A 21,645-nucleotide genomic window follows, 5' to 3' on the forward strand; every position below is an offset into this window, starting at 1 on the left:
CGATATTTGATTCCTTAATTATTTAAAATAAATAATTATACCCTTTTTAACAAATTTGTTAATTTAATTGACAAAAATTGATACTACTGATGTGAAATGGTATTTTTTAAATTACAATGTAAAAGGTTATGTTTGCATTCACACCCAGCTTCACATCAAACATGCCCCAAGATCAATTTGCTTTGCAAATACCTTCAATTTTGCAAAAGAAAATCAATGTTTTCTCTCCACTTGGAACTCAACATACCCCTTCTTTCTTCCCATTCTCATGAGCTCACTCTCTATTTTCTCTCCACACGCATGATGAGTGCAAATATGGGTTCATCGTGACGCGTGTAAAAAAATTTCTTAAGGGGTTTCCTAGACTATCAATGATAGGAAACAACAGGATCTTGAAACTTATGGTTCTCACAAACAATCAATAAACAACAATAGATAATGATGTGTACCTTTCTCCATAGGAAGACTTGTACCTTTCTCCATAGAAACTTCTCTCCGGTGCACTTTGATTTCCTTGAAAGAGGAGAGAAATAAGATTTCACTTCCTTTGGCCTTTCTTTTCTGCCTCTCTCCGTTAGTGATGGTTATGAGTGAGAGAGAACACTTTTCTGGTCAGGAAAGGAACCTTATTTCACGTTAGTGGGTATTAAGCCCATTTTATAACCACTACTCCCATCAAGTATAAGTTAACCCTAGAAACTTCTCCTATTAAGCCCAATTACAATTTAGCCCTTAATCGTTAATTATTTACTTATTAGTCCCTACATAAGTCACATGTCTCTCACATGAGACATTAATTCTTACATTCTCCCACTTGGCTCATGTGACATTAATAAACATTATGGACTAAATAAATAAATAGATTAACTAACATAATGCGCATTAAAAATTGACTAAAATGTTCTATACACTGGGTACATCATAATTTCATGATTAAGAATAAGAACCAATTCGAGTCATGGCGGTTGTACATCATCTAATCGACATAGTCCCTCCCATGTACTACAAATTAGTCTTCTCCTTAATATGACCATAAGTTAGGAGTACATAATTGGTCCAACATAATGTCTTCTTTCAAGACAAAACCTGTTAACATTACTCTAACACAAACATGCATGCAAACATAGAGAACAGGTAATCAGAAACATATCATAATTGAGCTCAGAGTGTCACTAAAGTGCATAAGATAAATTACACTTAATGATCATCAATAACAATAATGCCCATACTTTCAACATGTTCTATAATGTCTTGGGCGGTAATACCTTATTCAAAGGGTCAACTATCATAAGGTTTGTGCTAATATGTTCTATTGACACTCTTTGTTTCTGAACTTCTTCCTTCACGACAAAGTACCTCAATTTCATATGCTTAGCACCCTTAGAGTACTTGTCGTTCTTACAAAAAATATTGTTGCGGAATTATCACAATACATTTTCAGCAGCCTAACAATACTGTCAACAATTCTAAGCCCTGAAATAAAGTTCTGCAGCCAATTAGCCTGAATTGTAGCCTCAAAACATATTACAAATTCAGCTCTCAGATGCAACAACAATTGATGCATACAAAATTACTTTCATTTGTTTTCGTTCCATATCATTTCTAGGACATTGTGTGAGACTAACTCTGTCTCATTTCTAAATTAGAATAGGCGATGTCAAACACCTTTCCATCTTGAATCTCTCTAGCACTTTATCGATATATATACTTTTTGAGATAAGTCTAACAATCCTTGTGATCTATTATGGAATATTTCTATCCCTATCACATAACTTACCTCACCCATATCTTTCACTTCAAAGTTTCTAGAGAGAAATTTCTTAGTCTCATGAAAAAGACCAAGATCGTTTGCTGCAAGCAAGATATCATCAATATACAGAATTAGAAAATAACCTTACTCCCACTGACCTTCAGATACATACACTGATAAACAGTATTTTCCTTAAATCTAAAGGAAATAATGGTATCATTAAACCTCAAATACCATTGGCAGGAAACTTGCTTTAAGACTGTATATTGATTTCTTTAGTATGCACACCATATGTTCATTTCCTTTAACTGAGAACCCCATTGGTTGGTCCATACAAACATTCTCCTCTAAATCTCCATTCAGAAAGGCGGTTTTCACATCTATTTGATGTAGCTCCAAGTCATAATGAACTACTAATGCCATGATAATCCTGAAAGAATCCTTTCGAGACCAGTAAAATATCTCTTTATAATCAATGTCATCTTTCTGAGTAAATTCCTTAGCAACAAGTTTAGCCTTGTAACGTTCAAGGTTGCTATGAGAGTCACGTTTAGTCTTGAAGACCCACTTACAACCAACTTTCTTATAACCCTTTGGTAATTCTACAAGGTCCTAAACACCATTATGTTCCATGGAATTTATCTATTCTTTCATGACATTTAACCACTTCTCAGAATTATCACAACTTATAGCTTGTGAAAACGAAACTGGATCATTATCATTAATGCTTAAGTTTGTTTCTGTTTCATGTAAGTATACCACATAGTCATTCGAAATAGCTGGTCTTCTTTCTCTTTGAGACCTCCTTAATGCTACTTCTTGTGGTTCTTCCATAATAGGTTCATTATGCATCATGGGTTCATTATTGTGTTGCTGATCTTCATTAGTTTTGTAACAACAATTAAAAAGAGCAATCACCTTACTGCTAAAGGCCCAAGCTAAAATGACTTGCACTCTAACTTCTTTAATTTCCACTTCTCGTGGAACTGTACTCCCATTGATTTCACCGTTTCAATGAACCTTATATTTTTCAGTTTCGAAAATTCTCATACTATGATTAGGACAATAAAACATATACCCCTTTGACTTTTCTGGATAACCAATGAAATATCCACTGATTGTTCTTGCATCCAATTTTCTTTCTTGCGGATTATAAATCCTTATTTCTGCCTGGCAACCCTAAACATGCAGGTGTCTTATACTAGGTATCCTATTTGTCCACAGTTTAAAAGGTGTCTTTGGAACTGCCTTACTAGGAACCCTGTTCAACAAATACATGACAGTTTTCAAGGCATACATCCACAAAGATACGGGTAAAGTCTAATTGATTACCATACTCCTAACCATATCCATTAAAGTTCTATTACGCCTTTCTGATACACCATTTTGTTGTGGTGTACCGGGAATTGTGTATTGCACACAAATGCACGTTTCTGAACAAGCTTAGCAAATGAACCTGGGTGTTGCCCAGTTTCATCATATCTTCCGTAATACTCATCACCTCTATCATATCTAATAATTTTCACATTTATGTCTAATTGCCCTTTTACTTCATTGTAGTAAATTTCTAAGGCATCCATTGCCTAAGAAATCTCGGGCAGTAAGTAGACATAACTGTAACGTGAATAATCATCAATAATGGTGATAAAGTATCATTCCTTTCCGAAATAACTAACATCAAAAGGTCCACAAATATTAGTATGCACAATTTCAAGAAGCTGAGTGCTTCTTGTAGCTCCTTTCTTTGTATGTTTTGTTTGTTTTCCTTTAATACAACCCACACAAATATTTAGATCCATAAAATCTAGATAAGGAAGAATTTTATTTTTTTTATTAATCTTTCCATCCTTTCTCTAGAAATGTGACCTAAACGTTTATGCCACAAGAAAGCAGATCGTTCATTCACTAAACTATGTTTAATGTCAACATTATGATGCAGAGTTAAAACAGTTTCAGCATACAAACTGTTTATTTCCAATTTATATAAACCATCACAAGAATACCAGTACCAATGAGATGATTATGCTTAAATAAATTGAATCATCCATTACCAAAATTAAAATAGTATGCAGTAACATCAAGTTTAGATAATGAAACTAAATTCCTAGATAAACTAGGTACATAAGGAGTTTCCAGTAAATCTAAATGATGTCCAGTGTTGCGTTTTAAACAATAAATCTCAACTATTTTCACTAGAGCTTTCACTTGATTCCCCATGAAAATAAACTTCTCATTTGGGCTTATGGTTTGGATTGTAAGGAATCTCTGCATAATGTTAGAAACATGAGTCATACATCCAAAATTAATCCATCATGTATCATGGGAAACTACAGTTAAGTTTGATTCAAAACATACATGAGCATTAAGCTCACCATTCTTTTCGAACCGAGACTTGCACTTTAGGTAATCCTTATGGAAATGTTCGGATTTCCTACAAAATTAACAATTATTTTCCTTTGATACCTTCCTTTGGATTTGCAAAGAGTCGTCATTGTTCTTTAATGACCCTTTGCCTTTATCATGCTTCTTCATAAATTTCTTTTCAAGCTCCTTGATTTCCTTGGTGGCTTACATAATGAACTGAGTGACTTCCTTGATTCTTAAGCCTTGTTTTTTTTTCTGAACTAACATACTGTGCAATCCATGCACATTCCATTTATCTTTCATGGTATTATAGTTCATTTAGAACGGGTCAAACTCAGACAGTAATGAGTTTAGAACAAACTGAACAAGAAAGTTCTCATTCACAGCCATTATATTTCCAAGGTCTTAAGTCTTGCTGCAATGTTTGTCATCTCAATGACATGTTCATACATAGTACATGAACCATCAAACTTCATGGTGGTCAATGTACTCATTAATGTCCCAGCAACAGACTTATCAACTGTTTGAGAGCACTCTCCCACTAATCACATAAACTTTTTAGCACTTTCAATTTTATGGAGAGTTGTCTTAATACTGTTTGCAACAGTCATTCTCATCAACATTAGGCTGAGTCTGTTAGATCTTTCCCAAGTTTTATAATGGACTTTCTCTTCATTGCTACTAGCATCAATAAAAGTAACAAACTTCTCTTCCAACATAGCAAGATCATGATCCAAAACACTAAGGTGAAATTGGACTTGCTTATTTCAGTCAGAGAAGTTAAGCCCATTAAAATTGGCTCAGATGATACATAAGAATCCAATGAATTCAAAACATGTATTACATAATAAAGTTCACATAAGTGTTTTGAGACATAAAATACATGTCATACATATGATTCATTCAGATAACGGTTAATGTATATTGATGTTCTCCTTTGGGTGATACACCAACACACAACATACAAACATAATGATGCTAATAAAATTTTAACATTATTTGACAATTAAATATGCACCAATTAGTAATATCTATTTTCTTTGGACATATAAATAAAACTAATGATACACACAAATTGCCTACAATTATATTCATTAATTATAAGAACAACTAATCAACCTTTGGACGATCCATAAATGCCTTATAACAATGAATTTCAATTACCCATAAACCAATAATCATATAATTTAGCATCCATTATTCTATGAGTAATTGGTATAATCATTAAGTTGGAATTAAATAACCTTACAAATTTGGTCACTTTGGTGACTAACAAATTCAACATACATTTAATTCCAACCAAGTATAATTGAAATAATCATTAATTTGGAATTAAATAACCTTACAAATTTGACCACTTTGGTGACTAACAAATTCAACATACATTTAATTCCAACCAAATATGTATGGTCTGCACATACTTATTGCTATTAACAATTCATAGCCATTCTATTAATTTCATTCCAGGCCATAAAATAATATTTGCATTTATTTGTGTTTTTGCATTCAAACACGTTCAAGCAAATATGTAGCATATACATATATTTACTGCTACCAATAATTGCAAAACATTCACATTAATTTAATTACAGAATATAAACTTTCAATCCTTTTGTCATACCCCATTTTTGACCCGTTTTTATTTCTTTTTTTTCTCGTCTTTTAAGCCGGAAATTTCCATCATTTCAGATGAAATTTCGGCAGGGAGGTATTTTAAAATACCTCATTTTTGTTTTGAAGACGCCCTTTTTTATTATTATTATTTATTTATTTACCTTTTTTATTATTATTATTATTTTTATTTTTAGTTATTATTTTCTTTTCTTTTCCTTTCCTGTTATTAAGTGTTTTTTATTATTTCCGTTTTTTTATTAATATCTTTATTAGTATCTTCTTTTCGTTTTTTTAATTTTTAATAATAATAATTTTTTTTTTAATTTATTTTAATTTATTTTTTTTAATTTGCTGGTTTTTTTTTTTTTTTTTTTTTTTTTTTTTGTTTTTTCTTTCTTTCTTTCTTTCTTTTTCCTTTTCCTTTCCTTTTTCCTTTTTCTTTTCAGTTTTCTCGGTCCAGGCCCAGAGGGGCTCTTCGTTTTTTACCCTAATTATGTCCTTTAAATGCTGCATTAATTACTGTGCATGTCAGAGGGAGAGAGAGAGGGCAGAGGTGAATACGAACAGTCAGAATACCAACAGCCAAGCCACCACTAGCCACCACGAGCCACCACTCAACAGCCCCTTTCCTCCTCCGCGAACCACCACCATCGGCCTAGCCACCACTCAACCGCCACTCTCCCCCTCCGCGAACCACCACCATCGGCCTAGAGCCACCACTCAGAGCCACCACGAGCCACCACTCAGAGCCACCACTCAGCGCCACCCTCCCCCTCCGTGAACCACCAACACAAGAAAAAACCAAAATCATCTTGCTCATACTATTCATTTCCTTCCCTAGAAATCGAAACGTTAGAACAGAAACCCACGCGAACACAGTAACCCACTCACTCACGCGGCCTAAAGCCTACACCAACCACCACCATCAGCCGACACCCACAACCCAAACTGTAACCGTTTCCACTCTGAAGCTTAAACGATAACATAAGAACAAAGGTAGTTCACTTTTTTTCTAAGATTCAAGGCTAGATCTAGGCTTTATCAGTATTGGTTTTCAAAAAATAACGGTGGATTTGAGAACTAGGGAAAAAAAGGAATTCAAAACATGTAGTTTTTTTAAAAAAGGAGGAGTTTCTTTTTCCGACGCGGCGGCGCCGCCACCCATGGCCGGCCAGCCACTGCGCCGGTAAACAGCTTCCGGCGGTGTGTGGTTAGAGAGAGAAGAGAGCTTCTGAAGCGTTTCTTTAGAGAGAGGAAGAAATTGGATTTATGTTATTTTAGGGTTTATTTTCGAATTTATACTGCTGCCATGACCAATACTATGGTGCACGCGGATCTCTGTGTCCCCATGGACCATCAGGGTTGAACCGTTAGATCCTAGATCTAACGGCCAATGTTATCCCCTGTTTTGATCAGATGCGTCTCACCTCTTGGTTTTTACTCTGTTCTTCTTCTCTTGTGACGTTTGATTAAGATCTAATGGCTAAGACTGTGCCTCCCCATGATCAAATCTGGACGCTTCGATCAATCTGACGATTCAGATTTGATCTGTTAAGCCCACCTTTTATTTTGAGCCCATTTCCTATTTTCTGTTCCTTCTAGTATTTTACTTTCTGCACCCCCTTTTCTTCTTTTTTTTTTTTTTTTTTTTTTTATTATTACTTTTTTTATGCATCATATTTACTTTATGCCCTTGCATTTTTTATTTTCTTTATTTATTTTCCAGCACCATATCTATTTTACGTCTTGCATTTTATTTTCCAGTATCATATTTATTTTTTGTCTTGCATTTTTATTTTGTTTACTTTTATTTTATGCATCATATTTACTTTATGTCTTGCATTTTTTATTTATTTTTAGCATCATGTTTATTTTATGTCTTGCATTTTTATTTTCTTTTATTTTATTTCCAGCATTATATTTATCTTTATGTCTTGCATTTTTTATTTATTTTTAGCATCATGTTTATTTTATGTCTTGCATTTTTATTTTCTTTTTTTATTTTATTTCCAGCATTATATTTATCTTTATGTCTTGCATTTTTTTATTTATTTTTAGCATCATGTTTATTTTATGTCTTGCATTTTTATTTTCTTTTATTTTATTTCCAGCATTATATTTATCTTTATGTCTTGCATTTTTTATTTATTTTTAGCATCATGTTTATTTTATGTCTTGCATTTTTATTTTCTTTTATTTATTTCCAGCATCATATTTATTTTTATGCCTTGCATTTTATTTTCTTTATTTATTTTATGCACCATATGTATTTATTGTTTTGTATTTCATGCATTTTATTATTTCTTCTAGCATATTTATTTTAATGCATTTGAAATTTTTATTTATTATTGTCAATTAGAATGTATCTAGGTCCAATGTAAATAAAAATAAAAATGAGAATCTGCACCGACACTCACATTTATTTTTATGTTTTCCGCCGAGGACGATCATGTGATTTGAACCGTATCCGAGGAAAAGGGCCCTCACTTGATCCAACGTCATTTTAAGGGATCCGGCGCGTTTAGACTTATCTCCGTAAAAAAAAAAAAAAAAAAAAAAAAAAAAAAAAAAAAAAGAACTTTCCATAATCAAAATTTCAAAAAAAAAGGGGCAATCTTTTCTTTCTTTCTTAATCAAATCTTTAATCAATCTTTAATCAATCAAAACATTTTTTCTAATTTAAAATCAATCGAACTCACTTCTTTTATTTCTTCTATGCCTTTTCGGCCTCTTACCTTGCCTAAACTCTTCTTTTTTCGAACTTTAAAATCAATCAAAACCAATCACTTGACTTTCTACCCCGAACTACATGATTTTGATCCCATTCGGGTATGTAGGCAAAAGACTTTGTCTTCCCAAATCAAATAAAAATAAACAAAAACTTTTTTCTTCTCCTTTCTTTTGAACCCACCTCTTTAATCTTTCCACACTTGAGCATTTATTTCCAAACAAATAATTAATTTAGCATAAAGATAAAATAAGCAAGAGGTTCCTATAGAGTACTATAGACGTTTAGGGTGCTAGTACCTTCCCTTTGCGTAACCAACCCCCGGACCTTTGATCTCTCAAAAATAGGGTTTTTCGAGCTTTCTCCCTTTTCTTCGGAAAAATAAAAGATCGGTGGTGATCTTAAAAATGCGAGTCAATGCTAATCAATAGCTTGATATCCAAAAATCACCGCGACAGAAAAATGGCGACTCCACTGGGGATCACACTCCTAAGTGGGTTAAACCTATCTTGTTTTTCTTCATCTTTATGCTTTATTATTATTTGAAACTGTAAATACGTGCCTAAGTATTTATCTTTTACGTGAGTGGTGAGATAAGTCCTACACCCGGACTTGAGGGAAACATAAGATAGGATGGTGGTATAATCATAGTGTCTTTCCGAGAGTGAGTTTCGGATGTGGCACATGTGATAACCCCGCTCAATGGAGGGATCTTGGGAATATTACTATGTTGGCATGAGTAGTCGTGTTCAGCATTAATATTTCCAAGCGACCTATGAAGTTGAGGACCTTTAGTTACCTTTAACCCATCTTAGCCTTTTAGGACGTAGTGCGGTGGCTAATCAAGAGTAGTCTTGAATTGGTTGATACGCGATACTACACTCAAACGAGGCTTTCCTATGGACGTTGTTGGACCGGGAGTAGTCCCGAAATCCGACAATATCCGGAAGTGGTCAATGACTTTGGGAACTTGGTAGAACCCGTGATACAAGTACATATGAAACCATAGTCCTTACCAAATGGCGTGTTTACCCTTAACTCCAACATTTTGGACTTAACTTCACCATGTTTTCTCCATACTGTGGCATAATCATGCATACATGCATCCATGCATAAACTCTTTTTTCATCCAAATTATCGAAGGACTTAGACAAGCTTTTTGTAAACTTTGTAGATATGGACATCCCACTGAGAAGCACTAGGAAGTACCTTTTCAAAAAAACAGACCTGTTGAGATTAAGGGAGCTAGCATCTTTAGTAAGTGATCCAGTTGATTTTCAAGCTCATCATGGGAAGTTGCTCAGAATTCTTAGAGTAGATGTTGAGGAAGGATGCCTAGAGACCCTGGTTCAGTTCTATGACCCGCTCTACCATTGCTTCACATTTCCCGATTACCAGCTTGTCCCCACACTTGAAGAGTACTCCTACCTAGTTGGCTTACCTGTACCAGACAAGATACCTTTCCATGGTTTTGAGCCTACCCCTAAACCCTCCGACATCGCAGCCGCCCTCCATCTTAAAACCTCTATCATCCAAGCAAACCTTACCTCTAAAGGAGGCCTCCAAGGTCTTCCCACCCACTTCCTCTACCAACAAGCCTCCATATTTGCTGAAGCAGCTAGTACACTTGCCTTCCATTCTATCCTAGCCCTCCTTATATATGGCCTTTTACTCTTCCCAAATATTGACAACTTCATCGATATCAATGCCATTAAAATCTTTCTTACAAAGAACCCCGTACCCACTCTACTCGCCGATACCTACCATTCTATCCATGACCGTACCCAGGCTGGCCGTGGAACCATTTCTTGTTGTGCACCTTTACTCTATCAGTGGTTTACCTTCCACTTACCTCAATCCCGTGCCTTCAAGACCAATGATGATAAGCTTTCTTGGCCTCGCCGAATCATGACTCTTGACCCATCTGACATTGTTTGGTACCAAGCAGCTAGTGATGTTGGAGAGATTATTGTGAGTTGTGGTGAATATCCCAACGTACCTCTTTTGGGTATGCGTGGCGGAATTAGCTACAACCCGCTTCTCGCTCGACGACAATTTGGGTACCCGATAAAGACAAAACCAAACAACCTTGCCTTGACTAATGAATTCTATCTTAACCATGGAGATCATTCGAACAAAAGGGAAAGATTCGCACAAGCTTGGAGCGCTATCCGCAGACTCAACAGAAGTCAGTTGGGAAAGAAATCAGACTATGTGCATGAATCTTACACCCAGTGGGTTATTGATAGGACCAAGAGCTTTGGCCTACCCTACCGCTTACCTAGATACCTATCGTCCACCATCCCACCATCATCCTTGCCTATCCCCTTTGATACTAAGGAAGAGTTTCATGAACAATTAACCAAAGAAAGGCAAGAAAAAGAAACTTGGAAGAGGAGATGCCAGGAGCTCGAGCAAGAGAATGAGACTTTGAAGGGGAAGATAGCCCAACAGAGCCGTGAGCTTTTTATCCAGAACCAGAGGATGATTGAGAAGGACGACTTGCTTCGTCGGAAAGACGCTTTGCTCCACCGAGTCGGAAAGACGCTTTGCTCCACCGAGATGCTAGAAGGAAGAGGAGGTTTATGGATTTGTTCTCCCGTGCACATTCAGATTCCGAGGATCCATCTACTCCGGGAGTTTGAGTCTGAAGTTCTTAGGACCTTATTAGGACCTTATGTTTAGATTTTAGCTCCCGAAATCTCTTGACTTGTAAAAAAAAAAAAAAAAAAAAAAATTTCTTTGTAATATTCCAATGCTTAAGTGAAGTGTTTCAGTTTATGATGTTTACAATTTCTCTAACAAGTTCTTCGATAATAATTTGTTCCCTTTCTTTTTGCATAAGCATAAGCATGCATCATGTTGCATTCATGGTTTCTAAATCGAGTCTCACACTGTGTTCACTACTTCAAAAAGGGGGGAGTCAATCAACCGCCGCCCAAGGAAAGTGGCCCGACGAGTTCTCCACAAACCAACTCGCATTTACAACACCAGGGCCAATCGGAAGAGGATGGATATAGTTGAACAAGAAAATCAGAGTCTCAGGGAGGAGGTTGCCACTTTACGAGAGGGAATGGATAGGTTGACGACCATGATGAGTGCACTCCTGTCAGCCCAGAACTCTCAAGCTGCCGCCGCTGCTGTAGAGCAGCCTTTGGTGAGCACAACCCCGCTATCTACGGTGACTTCTCCACCCCTCTTTTTGCCTCCAGGTTGTACATGGGGAATGCCACCTCCAGTCTGTGGAAGCCCCCAGCCCGCTGTATCTGAAATTCCACCTCCTTTTGCTCAGCAATCAGCACCAGTTCCGCAACCCAGTACCTCTTTCCCTCAAGCTGCAATGACTTATTCAGCTCCACTGATTCACACTATTCAACAAGAGGTTGAACCAATTTTCCAAGCTGAAAATGTTGTAGCCTTCGACAAGATGGAAGAACTCCAAGAAAGATTTGATGGTATGCAAAGGGAAGTCGAAGCCCTCCGAGGAAGAGATCTGTTCGGGAAGGACGCCTGTGAATTATGCTTGGTCCCAAATGTTACTATCCCACACAAGTTCAAGGTGCCAGACTTCGATAAGTATAAAGGGAACTCTTGTCCCCGCAGTCACTTGGTGATGTACGCGCGGAAAATGTCCATGTATACTGACAATCATAAGCTGCTTATTCATTTCTTTCAGGACAGCCTGACTGGGGCCGCTCTGAAGTGGTATATGAATTTGGACAGTGCGAGCATTCGTACTTTCAATGACCTGGGTGAAGCGTTCATCCGACAGTATAAGTACAATTTGGACATGGCCCCAGATCGTGATCAGCTCCGTGCGATGACACAAAAAGAGAAGGAAACGTTCAAGGAGTATGCTCAGCGTTGGAGGGAAGTGGCTGCCCAGATTGTCCCGCCGTTGGAAGAAAGGGAAATGACCAAAATATTTCTGAAGACCCTGAGCCAGTTTTATTACGAGAAAATGGTTGCAAGTGCACCAACAGACTTCACTGAAATGGTCAACATGGGTGTGCGATTAGAGGAAGGTGTCCGAGAGGGACGTTTGACTGTGGAAAGTACCCCTGCCGCAAGTAATGCCAAGAAGTTTGGAGGCCACTTTGCGAAGAAGAAAGATCAAGAGGTGGGAATGGTAGCTCATGGTAAGCCTCAGCAGAATTTCACCCCATATCGTCAGGTCGCGAATGTCGCATCCACTATCCCAAACCCATCATATCACCAACAAAGGCCACATTACCCCCAACAATACCCTCCACACCAATACCCTCCACAACAATACCCTCCACAACAATACCCTCCACACCAATACCCTCCACAACAATACCCTCCACAACAATATCCTCCACAGCAATACCATCAGCCACAATACCCTCAAAAACAACAAAATCGCCCGCAGACCCCCCAACAACCATATCACTCACAAAACCGCCAAAAAACAACCTTTGATCCAATCCCGATGAAATATGCTGACTTACTCCCCGCCCTGCTCGCCAAAAACCTTGTCCAGGTCAGAACACCCCCTCGTACACCAGATGTTTTACCTCCCTGGTTTCGTCATGATTTAACCTGTGCTTTCCACCAAGGGGCCCCAGGTCATGACGTTGAAAACTGCTATGTCCTGAAAAATGAAGTGCAAAAACTAGTCCGGGCCAACTTGCTATCCTTTAAAGATCAGAATCCCAATGTTCAGGCGAACCCTCTGCCGAACCATGGGCCTGCTGTTAACATGATACAAGATTGTGATGAAGACGGTGTCATCCTGAACGTCCAGCACATTCGAACTCCCCTGGTCCCAATACATATCAAGATGTGCGAGGCAGCTCTGTTTGACCATGATCATGCAGCGTGTGAAATATGTCCAGTGAATGTAAAAGGATGCCCGAAGGTACAAGGGGACATACAAGGGCTGATAGACAGCAGAGAACTAACCATCAAGAGGAAGGACAGAGAAGTGTGCGTCATTACCCCCGAGTTTCAGCGGTTGGAAATAAGTTGTAACAGTGGGGAATCAACTACTACTCCACTAGTGATTAGTTTGCCAGGACCTATGCCGTATGCTTCTCTAAAAGCGGTCCCTTACAAGTATAGTGCCACGATGTTGGAAGGTGGGCAGGAGGTGCCTTTGCCCTCTCCAACTCCTGCGATTTCTGTGGACAACATTGCTAGTGACGGTAAAGTTCTAAGGAATGGACGTGTTATCCCCACATTGTTTGCAAAGAAAGTGAATGATCCGGCAGTTAAACAGGCGACAGTGAATGGCCCCCGGTACAAGGAAGGAAGTAGGCCAATCCAATGGGACTAGCAAGAATTCTGATCATGACGAGATTCTGAAACTGATCCAGAAGAGTGAGTATAAAGTAGTAGACCAGCTGCTGCAAACTCCCTCCAAAATATCCATTTTGTCTCTGCTATTGAACTCAGAAGCACACCGTGAGGCTCTAATGAAAGTGTTGGACCAAGCTTTTGTGGAGAGGGACGTGACTGTTAATCAATTGGACAGTATAGTAGGAAACATTACTGCCTGCAATAATTTAAGTTTTAGTGATGAAGAGCTTCCTGAGGAGGGGAGGAACCACAATCTGGCGTTACATATATCGGTGAACTGCAAGTCTGATGCTTTGTCGAATGTACTTGTGGACACTGGTTCCTCATTGAATGTAATGGCCAAATCCACATTAGACCAACTTTCCTACCGGGGGCCTCCCATGAGAAGAAGCGGGGTGGTTGTCAAAGCGTTTGATGGATCAAGAAAGTCTGTTATCGGGGAGGTTGATTTGCCCGTTACAATTGGGCCGTTTGTTTTCCAAATTACATTCCAGGTGATGGATATCCAAGCCGCATACAGTTGCCTTTTGGGTAGGCCATGGATCCATGAAGCTGGGGCCGTGACATCCACCTTGCATCAAAAGCTGAAGTTTGTCAGAAATGGGAAATTGATCACTGTGAGTGGAGAGGAAGCCTTGTTGGTTAGTCATTTGTCAGCTTTTTCCTTTATTGGTGCTGATGAAACAGAAGGAACCTCTTTCCAAGGCCTGACTTTAGAGGGTAAAAAGCCAGAGAAAAATGAAGTATCTTTTGCTACTTGGAAGAGCGCACAGAAAGTGGTGCAGGAAGGAACAGGTGTAGGATGGGGAAAAGTTGTGCAGTTGCTGGAGAGTAAAAACCGTGAAGGACTGGGATTTGCTTCTTCTGCAGGATCCGCAACGAACAGTGTTGGATCAAGCTCCATTACTAGCACCTTTTGTAGCGCCGGGTTCATCAACAACTCGCCAGAAGCCAATGCTGTCTTGGAAGACGTTCCTGAAGAGAGAGTGCTTGCATTTGTCACACCTGGAAAACTTGTCCGCAACTGGGACGCGGTTGACATCCCTTCAGTAGTTCATGCATCAAAGTAATGTGTCTTTGTTTTTCTGTTTGTTTGTTTTTCAAAAAAGGATCCTTTCGTCTTGCCCAGGACGAAAGCGCAATTATGTAGGGCTGTTTTGTTTCAAGCACTACTCTTATTAATGGAAAATGTGGTTTATCCCGATATCTATGCTTATTGCTCTTTCTGGAAAATGGTAACACAAAAAACCCAAAATATTTTATTTTTGTTTTCTGATTTCAATTAATTATAAAAAGTCCGCATTGTTCACTCATTTTCTAAAATCAATCATCAATCATATGCAGACTAGGCATTTATGAGCCCGTTGAACATAATAACCCTGCACTCTCTCCCAACTTCGAATCTCCTGTCTACGAGGCTGAAGAGGAGGAGGATGATGAAATCCCGGAGGAACTTGCTCGGTTATTGGAATATGAAAAGAAAACCATTCGGCCTCATGAGGAGGTAGTAGAGGTGATTAACTTGGGAACCGAGGAAGATAAGAAGGAAGTCAAGATTGGGGCATCGCTTGAGGCAACTGTCAAACGAAGGGTGATTGAATTACTCAAAGAATACGCCGATGTGTTCGCATGGTCGTACCAGGATATGCCCGGCTTGGATCCCCGTATTGTGGAGCACCGTTTGCCTTTGAAGCCCGAATGCCCACCGGTCAAACAGAAACTGAGAAGAACTCGCCCTGACATGGCTCTCAAGATCAAAGAGGAAGTACAGAAGCAGATCGATGCAGGTTTTCTTGTCACATCAGAGTATCCTCAATGGTTAGCCAACATAGTGCCTGTTCCAAAGAGGGACGGCAAGGTCAGGATGTGCGTTGACTACTGGGATTTGAACAAGGCTAGTCCGAAAGATGACTTTCCTCTACCTCACATCGATGTATTGGTTGACAGCGCTGCAAAGTCCAAGGTCTTCTCCTTCATGGACGGTTTCTCTGGGTACAATCAGATCAAGATGGCAGTTGAAGATAGAGAAAAGACATCTTTCATCACGCCTTGGGGCACCTTTTGTTACAGGGTAATGCCCTTTGGGTTGATAAATGCAGGTGCCACTTACCAAAGAGGCATGACCACTCTCTTTCATGACATGATGCACAAAGAGATAGAAGTGTACGTGGATGATATGATTGTCAAGTCAGGCACTGAAGAAGAACATGTCGAGTACTTGCTGAAGATGTTTCAACGGCTGAGAAAGTACCAACTTCGACTGAATCCCAACAAATGTACCTTTGGTGTTAGATCTGGAAAACTCTTGGGTTTCATTGTCAGTCAGAAAGGTATTGAAGTAGATCCTGACAAGGTCAAGGCCATTAGAGAAATGCCGGTTCCACAAACAGAGAAACAAGTGAGAGGTTTTCTTGGGCGTCTAAATTACATTTCTCGTTTCATCTCGCACATGACAGCCACGTGCGGACCTATATTCAAGTTGCTTCGAAAAGATCAAGGGGTTGTTTGGACCGAAGATTGTCAAAAGGCTTTTGATAGTATCAAGAATTATCTGCTAGAACCTCCAATTCTTATACCTCCAGTTGAAGGAAGGCCTCTGATTATGTACTTGACTGTGTTAGAAGATTCTATGGGCTGTGTGCTCGGACAACAGGATGAGACCGGAAGGAAAGAACATGCCATCTACTACTTGAGCAAGAAGTTTACCGATTGTGAGTCCAGGTACTCCCTACTTGAGAAAACTTGTTGTGCACTAGCCTGGGCTGCCAAGCGTCTTCGTCACTACATGATTAACCACACCACCTGGCTAATATCCAAAATGGACCCGATCAAGTATATCTTTGAGAAACCCGCTCTGACAGGAAGAATTGCTCGTTGGCAGATGTTGTTATCCGAGTATGATATCGAATACCACACCCAGAAGGCAATTAAGGGAAGTGTTCTTGCTGATCATTTGGCTCACCAACCAATTGAGGACTATCAACCCATCAAGTTTGACTTTCCTGATGAAGAGATTATGCACTTGAAGATGAAGGATTGTGATGAACCATTGCTTGGAGAAGGTCCAGACCCCGAGTCTAGATGGGGTTTGATTTTTGATGGAGCCGTGAATGTCTTTGGCAATGGAATTGGGGCAGTTATTATCACTCCTGAAGGTAATCATCTCCCTTTCGCTGCAAGGTTACGGTTTGATTGCACCAACAATATGGCAGAATATGAAGCATGTATCTTGGGCATTGAAAAAGCCATCGACTTGAGAATCAAGAACCTTGACATTTACGGGGATTCAGCTCTCGTAATCAACCAAATCAAAGGAGAATGGGAAACTCGCCACCCCGGCTTGATTCCATACAAAGATTATGCAAGGCGTTTGCTAACCTTCTTCAACAAAGTGGAGCTTCACCACATCCCTCGTGATGAGAACCAGATGGCAGATGCGTTAGCAACTTTATCCTCCATGTACGAAGTGAGTCACCGGAACAATTTGCCAACAATCAGAATTCAGCGCCTCGAGAGGCCCGCTCACGTGTTTGCAGTCGAAGAGGTTGTTGATGATAAGCCCTGGTTCCATGATATCAAGTGTTTCCTTCAAAGCCAGGAATATCCACCCGGAGCATCCAACAAAGACAGGAGAACTTTGAGAAGATTGTCTGGTAATTTCTTCCTAAATGGGGATGTTTTGTACAAAAGAAACTTTGACATGGTACTACTCAGGTGTGTAGATAAGCAAGAAGCAGAATTTTTGATGCATGAGGTACATGAAGGCTCCTTTGGTACTCACTCCAATGGACATGCAATGGCAAGGAAGTTGTTGAGAGCAGGTTACTACTGGATGTCGATGGAGACAGATTGTTGCAAGCATGCAAGGAAGTGCCACAAATGCCAGATTTATGCTGACAGAATTCATGTACCCCCAACTACACTTAATGTTCTTTCTTCTCCGTGGCCTTTCTCTATGTGGGGCATCGATATGATTGGTAGAATCGAACCGAAAGCTTCAAACGGGCATCGTTTCATTCTAGTGGCTATTGATTACTTCACCAAGTGGGTTGAAGCAGCATCTTATGCAAATGTGACTAAGCAAGTTGTGGTCCGCTTTATCAAGAATCAGATCATCTGCCGTTATGGTGTGCCCAACAGAATCATTACAGATAATGGAACGAACTTGAATAACAAGATGATGAAAGATTTGTGTGAAGAGTTCAAGATTGAGCATCACAATTCTTCTCCTTACAGACCTCAAATGAATGGCGCAGTTGAAGCTGCAAACAAGAATATCAAGAAGATAGTGCAGAAGATGGTGGTCACATACAAAGACTGACATGAGATGTTACCGTATGCTTTGCATGGGTATCGCACTTCAGTGCGTACTTCAACAGGGGCAACCCCCTTCTCTTTGGTGTATGGTATGGAAGCAGTACTCCCTGTGGAGGTTGAGATTCCATCAATGAGAGTTCTAATGGAGGCCCAGTTATCAGAAGCTGAATGGTGCCAAAGCAGATATGATCAGTTGAATCTAATTGAAGAAAAACGCATGAAGGCCTTGTGCCACGGACAACTTTATCAACAGAGGATGAAGCAGGCTTTCGACAAGAAGGTTCGTCCTCGTGCGTTTCAAGAAGGAGATCTTGTTCTCAAGAAGGTTTTATCTTTCCAACCCGACTCTAGGGGCAAGTGGACGCCTAATTACGAAGGCCCATATGTCGTCAAGAGAACTTTCTCTGGTGGTGCGCTGACTCTTACGACTATGGATGGGGATGAGCTCCCTCGTCCCGTGAATGCGGATGCAGTCAAGAGATACTTTGTCTAAAAATAAAAGAACAGCTCGGTAAGTCGAAAACCCGAAAGGGCGGCTTAGGCAAAAATGAGCGTCTCGGTGGGTCGAAAACCCGAAAGGGCGGCCCAGGCAAAAATTAGAGACATCAAACAGAAAATAATTAGCCTGATAGGTCGAAAACCCGAAAGGGCGATCTATGCAAAAGTTAAGGACCAAAAGACAAAGTAACTGCATCGAGCTGATCTTCGTTCATTTGAGGCACAATGGAATGTCAGGGAGACCCTGAATCTGAAGCATCCAAACAGTGGAATTCAAGGTTGTCAGAGGGAACAACGGTTATTGTGTTCAATGAACCTTCGACTTATATTTACCATTTTCCAAAACTTTGTAAGATCAGTGGAGCCATGCCATTGGCAGGTCATCACTCTTTCAAATAAATTTGAGCCTGTTGCCTTTCATTTGGAATTCTCATTTATTCAGCTTATGAAACCTTTCCTTTTTTTATGGTAGCATTTGAAACAAAATATTTCTCAAAATCATAAATTTTCTTTCATGTCTTTTTTGAGAAGCACCAACAACAAAACACTTTTTCTTTGAACTCGTGAATAGATGAAGGGTGTGTCAACAGCTACCATGAGAATGGGTAAACCTTGCAGGTTGCACGTGGTCAATTGCTTTTGTTTTCAAAAATAATAAAAAAAATAAATAAATAAATAAAAAAAATAATAATAAGCATGACCACAGAAGCACCAGCTCTTCTACCATGTTTTTCGGATTGGCACGTTCTCCCCAAGAAATGTTTATTCCCCATCAGTTGCTGCGGACTTTACCCCGTCGCTATTTTGATATACCCTAGTGGCATCATCCCCATTGAAGATTGCCGAGTGTTTGTGATGCGACGTCGGGTCACTTTCAATCTTACCTGTCCAATCTTGTTCCACCAAATCTATCATTCACACAATCATACAAGTCAATCCTCCATACAGTCATACAAGTCGTGTCGTCATTCAGGCATTCATACATATACACATTCATACATATACAATAAAGACAATATCATGCGTACATGGCTGCATTAACCATCATGAGTCTTGCTTCATTATCTTTCCATTTCAATCAATCATGAATAATTTGTAATCTTCTATTTCCCCAAGTGTCATCCCCAGTGGGTCTGATCCAAAGGTGTCACCCTCTCTCCGCCAAATGGCAATTTCTTCAACGAACAGCTCGTGCATCATTTGCCTTTGTTTCATGTCATCAGTCGACTAGTTCGGCAATAACCTGAACAGTTGACAGTTATCTTTGTTTCTTGTCAATTGACTAGTTCGGCAATAACCCGGACAGTTGATATTTATCTTTGTTTCTTGTCAATTGACTAGTTCGGCAATAACCCGGACAGTTGATATTTATCTTTGTTTTTTGTCAGTTGACTAGTTCGGCAATAACCTGAACGGTTGACATTTATCTTTGTTTCTTGTCAGTTGATCAGTTCGGCAATAACCCGGACAGTTGATATTTATCTTGGTTCCTTATCAGTTGGCTAGTTCGGCAATAACCCGGACAGTTGATATTTATCTTTGTTTTTTGTCAGATTGGCTAGTTCGGCAATAACCCGGACAGTTGATATTTATCTTTGTTTTTTGTCAGATTGGCTAGTTCGGCAATAACCCGAACAGTTAACATTTATCTTCAATTCTGGTCAGTTGGCTAGTTCGGCAATAACCCGAACATCTGACATTTATCTTTGTTCCTTTGTCGTCAGTGGCAGTTCGTCGTCAACCCGAACAGCTGACATTTACCCCCAGTAAAACCATTGATCCCCAGTCGGACCCCTTTTCTTTAACAAAATCGGGTACCATTTGGTTTTGTTATTCCCAGTCGAGCCATTTACCTCGTCTTGCGTTCATACTTGCATCGCAAGCATTCGCAACATTACGTGCATAACAGTGCATTCATAGCATTTTGTAGTTGAAATTGGTCAAAAATGGTGTACTCTGTATTTAAATCTCTTCGACCCGTCGCTTTAAAAGTTTCACTTTTAAATCTCCGTAACGAAGAGACTTAAATAGGGGCATCTGTCATACCCCATTTTTGACCCGTTTTTATTTCTTTTTTCTCGTCTTTTAAGCCGGAAATTTCCATCATTTCAGATGAAATTTCGGCAGGGAGGTATTTTAAAATACCTCATTTTTGTTTTGAAGACGCCCTTTTTTTATTATTATTATTTATTTATGTACCTTTTTTTTATTATTATTATTATTATTTTTTTTTTTTATTTTTTTTTAGCTATTATTTTCTTCTTTTCTTTTCCTTTTATTAAGTGTTTTTATTATTTCCGTTTTTATTAATATCTTTATTAGTATCTTCTTTTCGTTTTTTATTTATTTTTTTTATTATTATTATTATTTTATTTTTTTATTTTATTTTATTTTGTTTTTTATTCTGCTGTTTTATATTTTTTTTGTTTTTTTCTTCTTTCTTTTTCCTTTTCCTTTCCTTTTTTCTTTTTTCTTTTCGGTTTTCTCGGTCCAGGCCCAGAGGGGCTCTTCGTTTTTTTTTACCCTAATTAGGTCCTTTAAATGCTGCATTAATTACTGTGCATGTCAGAGAGAGAGAGAGAAAAAGGGGAATACAGACAGTCAAAGCGCCGGAACAGCCAAGAGCCACCACTAGCCACCACTCAGCCCCTTTCCTCCTCCGAGAACCACCACCATCGGCCAAGCCTACAAAGAACCGCCACCCTCCTCCTCCGTGAACCACCGACACAGCAAACACAGTAACCCACTCACTCACGCGGCCTAAAACCTACATCAAAACCACCACCAACGGCCAAGCCCACACCAAACACCACCAACCACAAGCACTGCGTCAAACACCCACACCCACACAACCCAAGCTGTAACCGTTTTCTGAAGCTTAAACGATAACATAAGAACAAAGGTAGTTCACCTTTTTTCTAAGATTCAAGGCTAGATCTAGGCTTTATCAGTGTTGGTTTTCAAAAAATAACGGTGGATTTGAGAACTAGGGAAAAAAAGGAACTCAAAACATGTAGTTTTTTAAAAAAAGGAGGAGTTCTTTTTCCGACGC

At 39.1% G+C, this 21,645-nt stretch overlaps 1 protein-coding gene and 1 pseudogene across 1 annotated transcript; both read left to right on the top strand.

Annotated features, from left to right (window-relative positions):
• The first annotated feature begins 9,632 nt into the window (after positions 1-9,632).
• LOC106796393 (uncharacterized) lies at positions 9,633-11,141 on the top strand. The gene has a single exon (XM_014768616.1). It carries the CDS (start codon positions 9,633-9,635, stop codon positions 11,139-11,141), a length of 1,509 nt encoding a protein of 502 aa, XP_014624102.1.
• Positions 11,142-11,466: 325 nt separating this feature from the next.
• On the top strand, positions 11,467-18,588 carry LOC106794161 (uncharacterized; annotated as a pseudogene).
• Positions 18,589-21,645: the final 3,057 nt, after the last annotated feature.

This window comes from Glycine max, chromosome 16 (assembly GCF_000004515.6).
Source record: "Glycine max cultivar Williams 82 chromosome 16, Glycine_max_v4.0, whole genome shotgun sequence".
Classification (NCBI taxonomy): domain Eukaryota; kingdom Viridiplantae; phylum Streptophyta; class Magnoliopsida; order Fabales; family Fabaceae; genus Glycine; species Glycine max.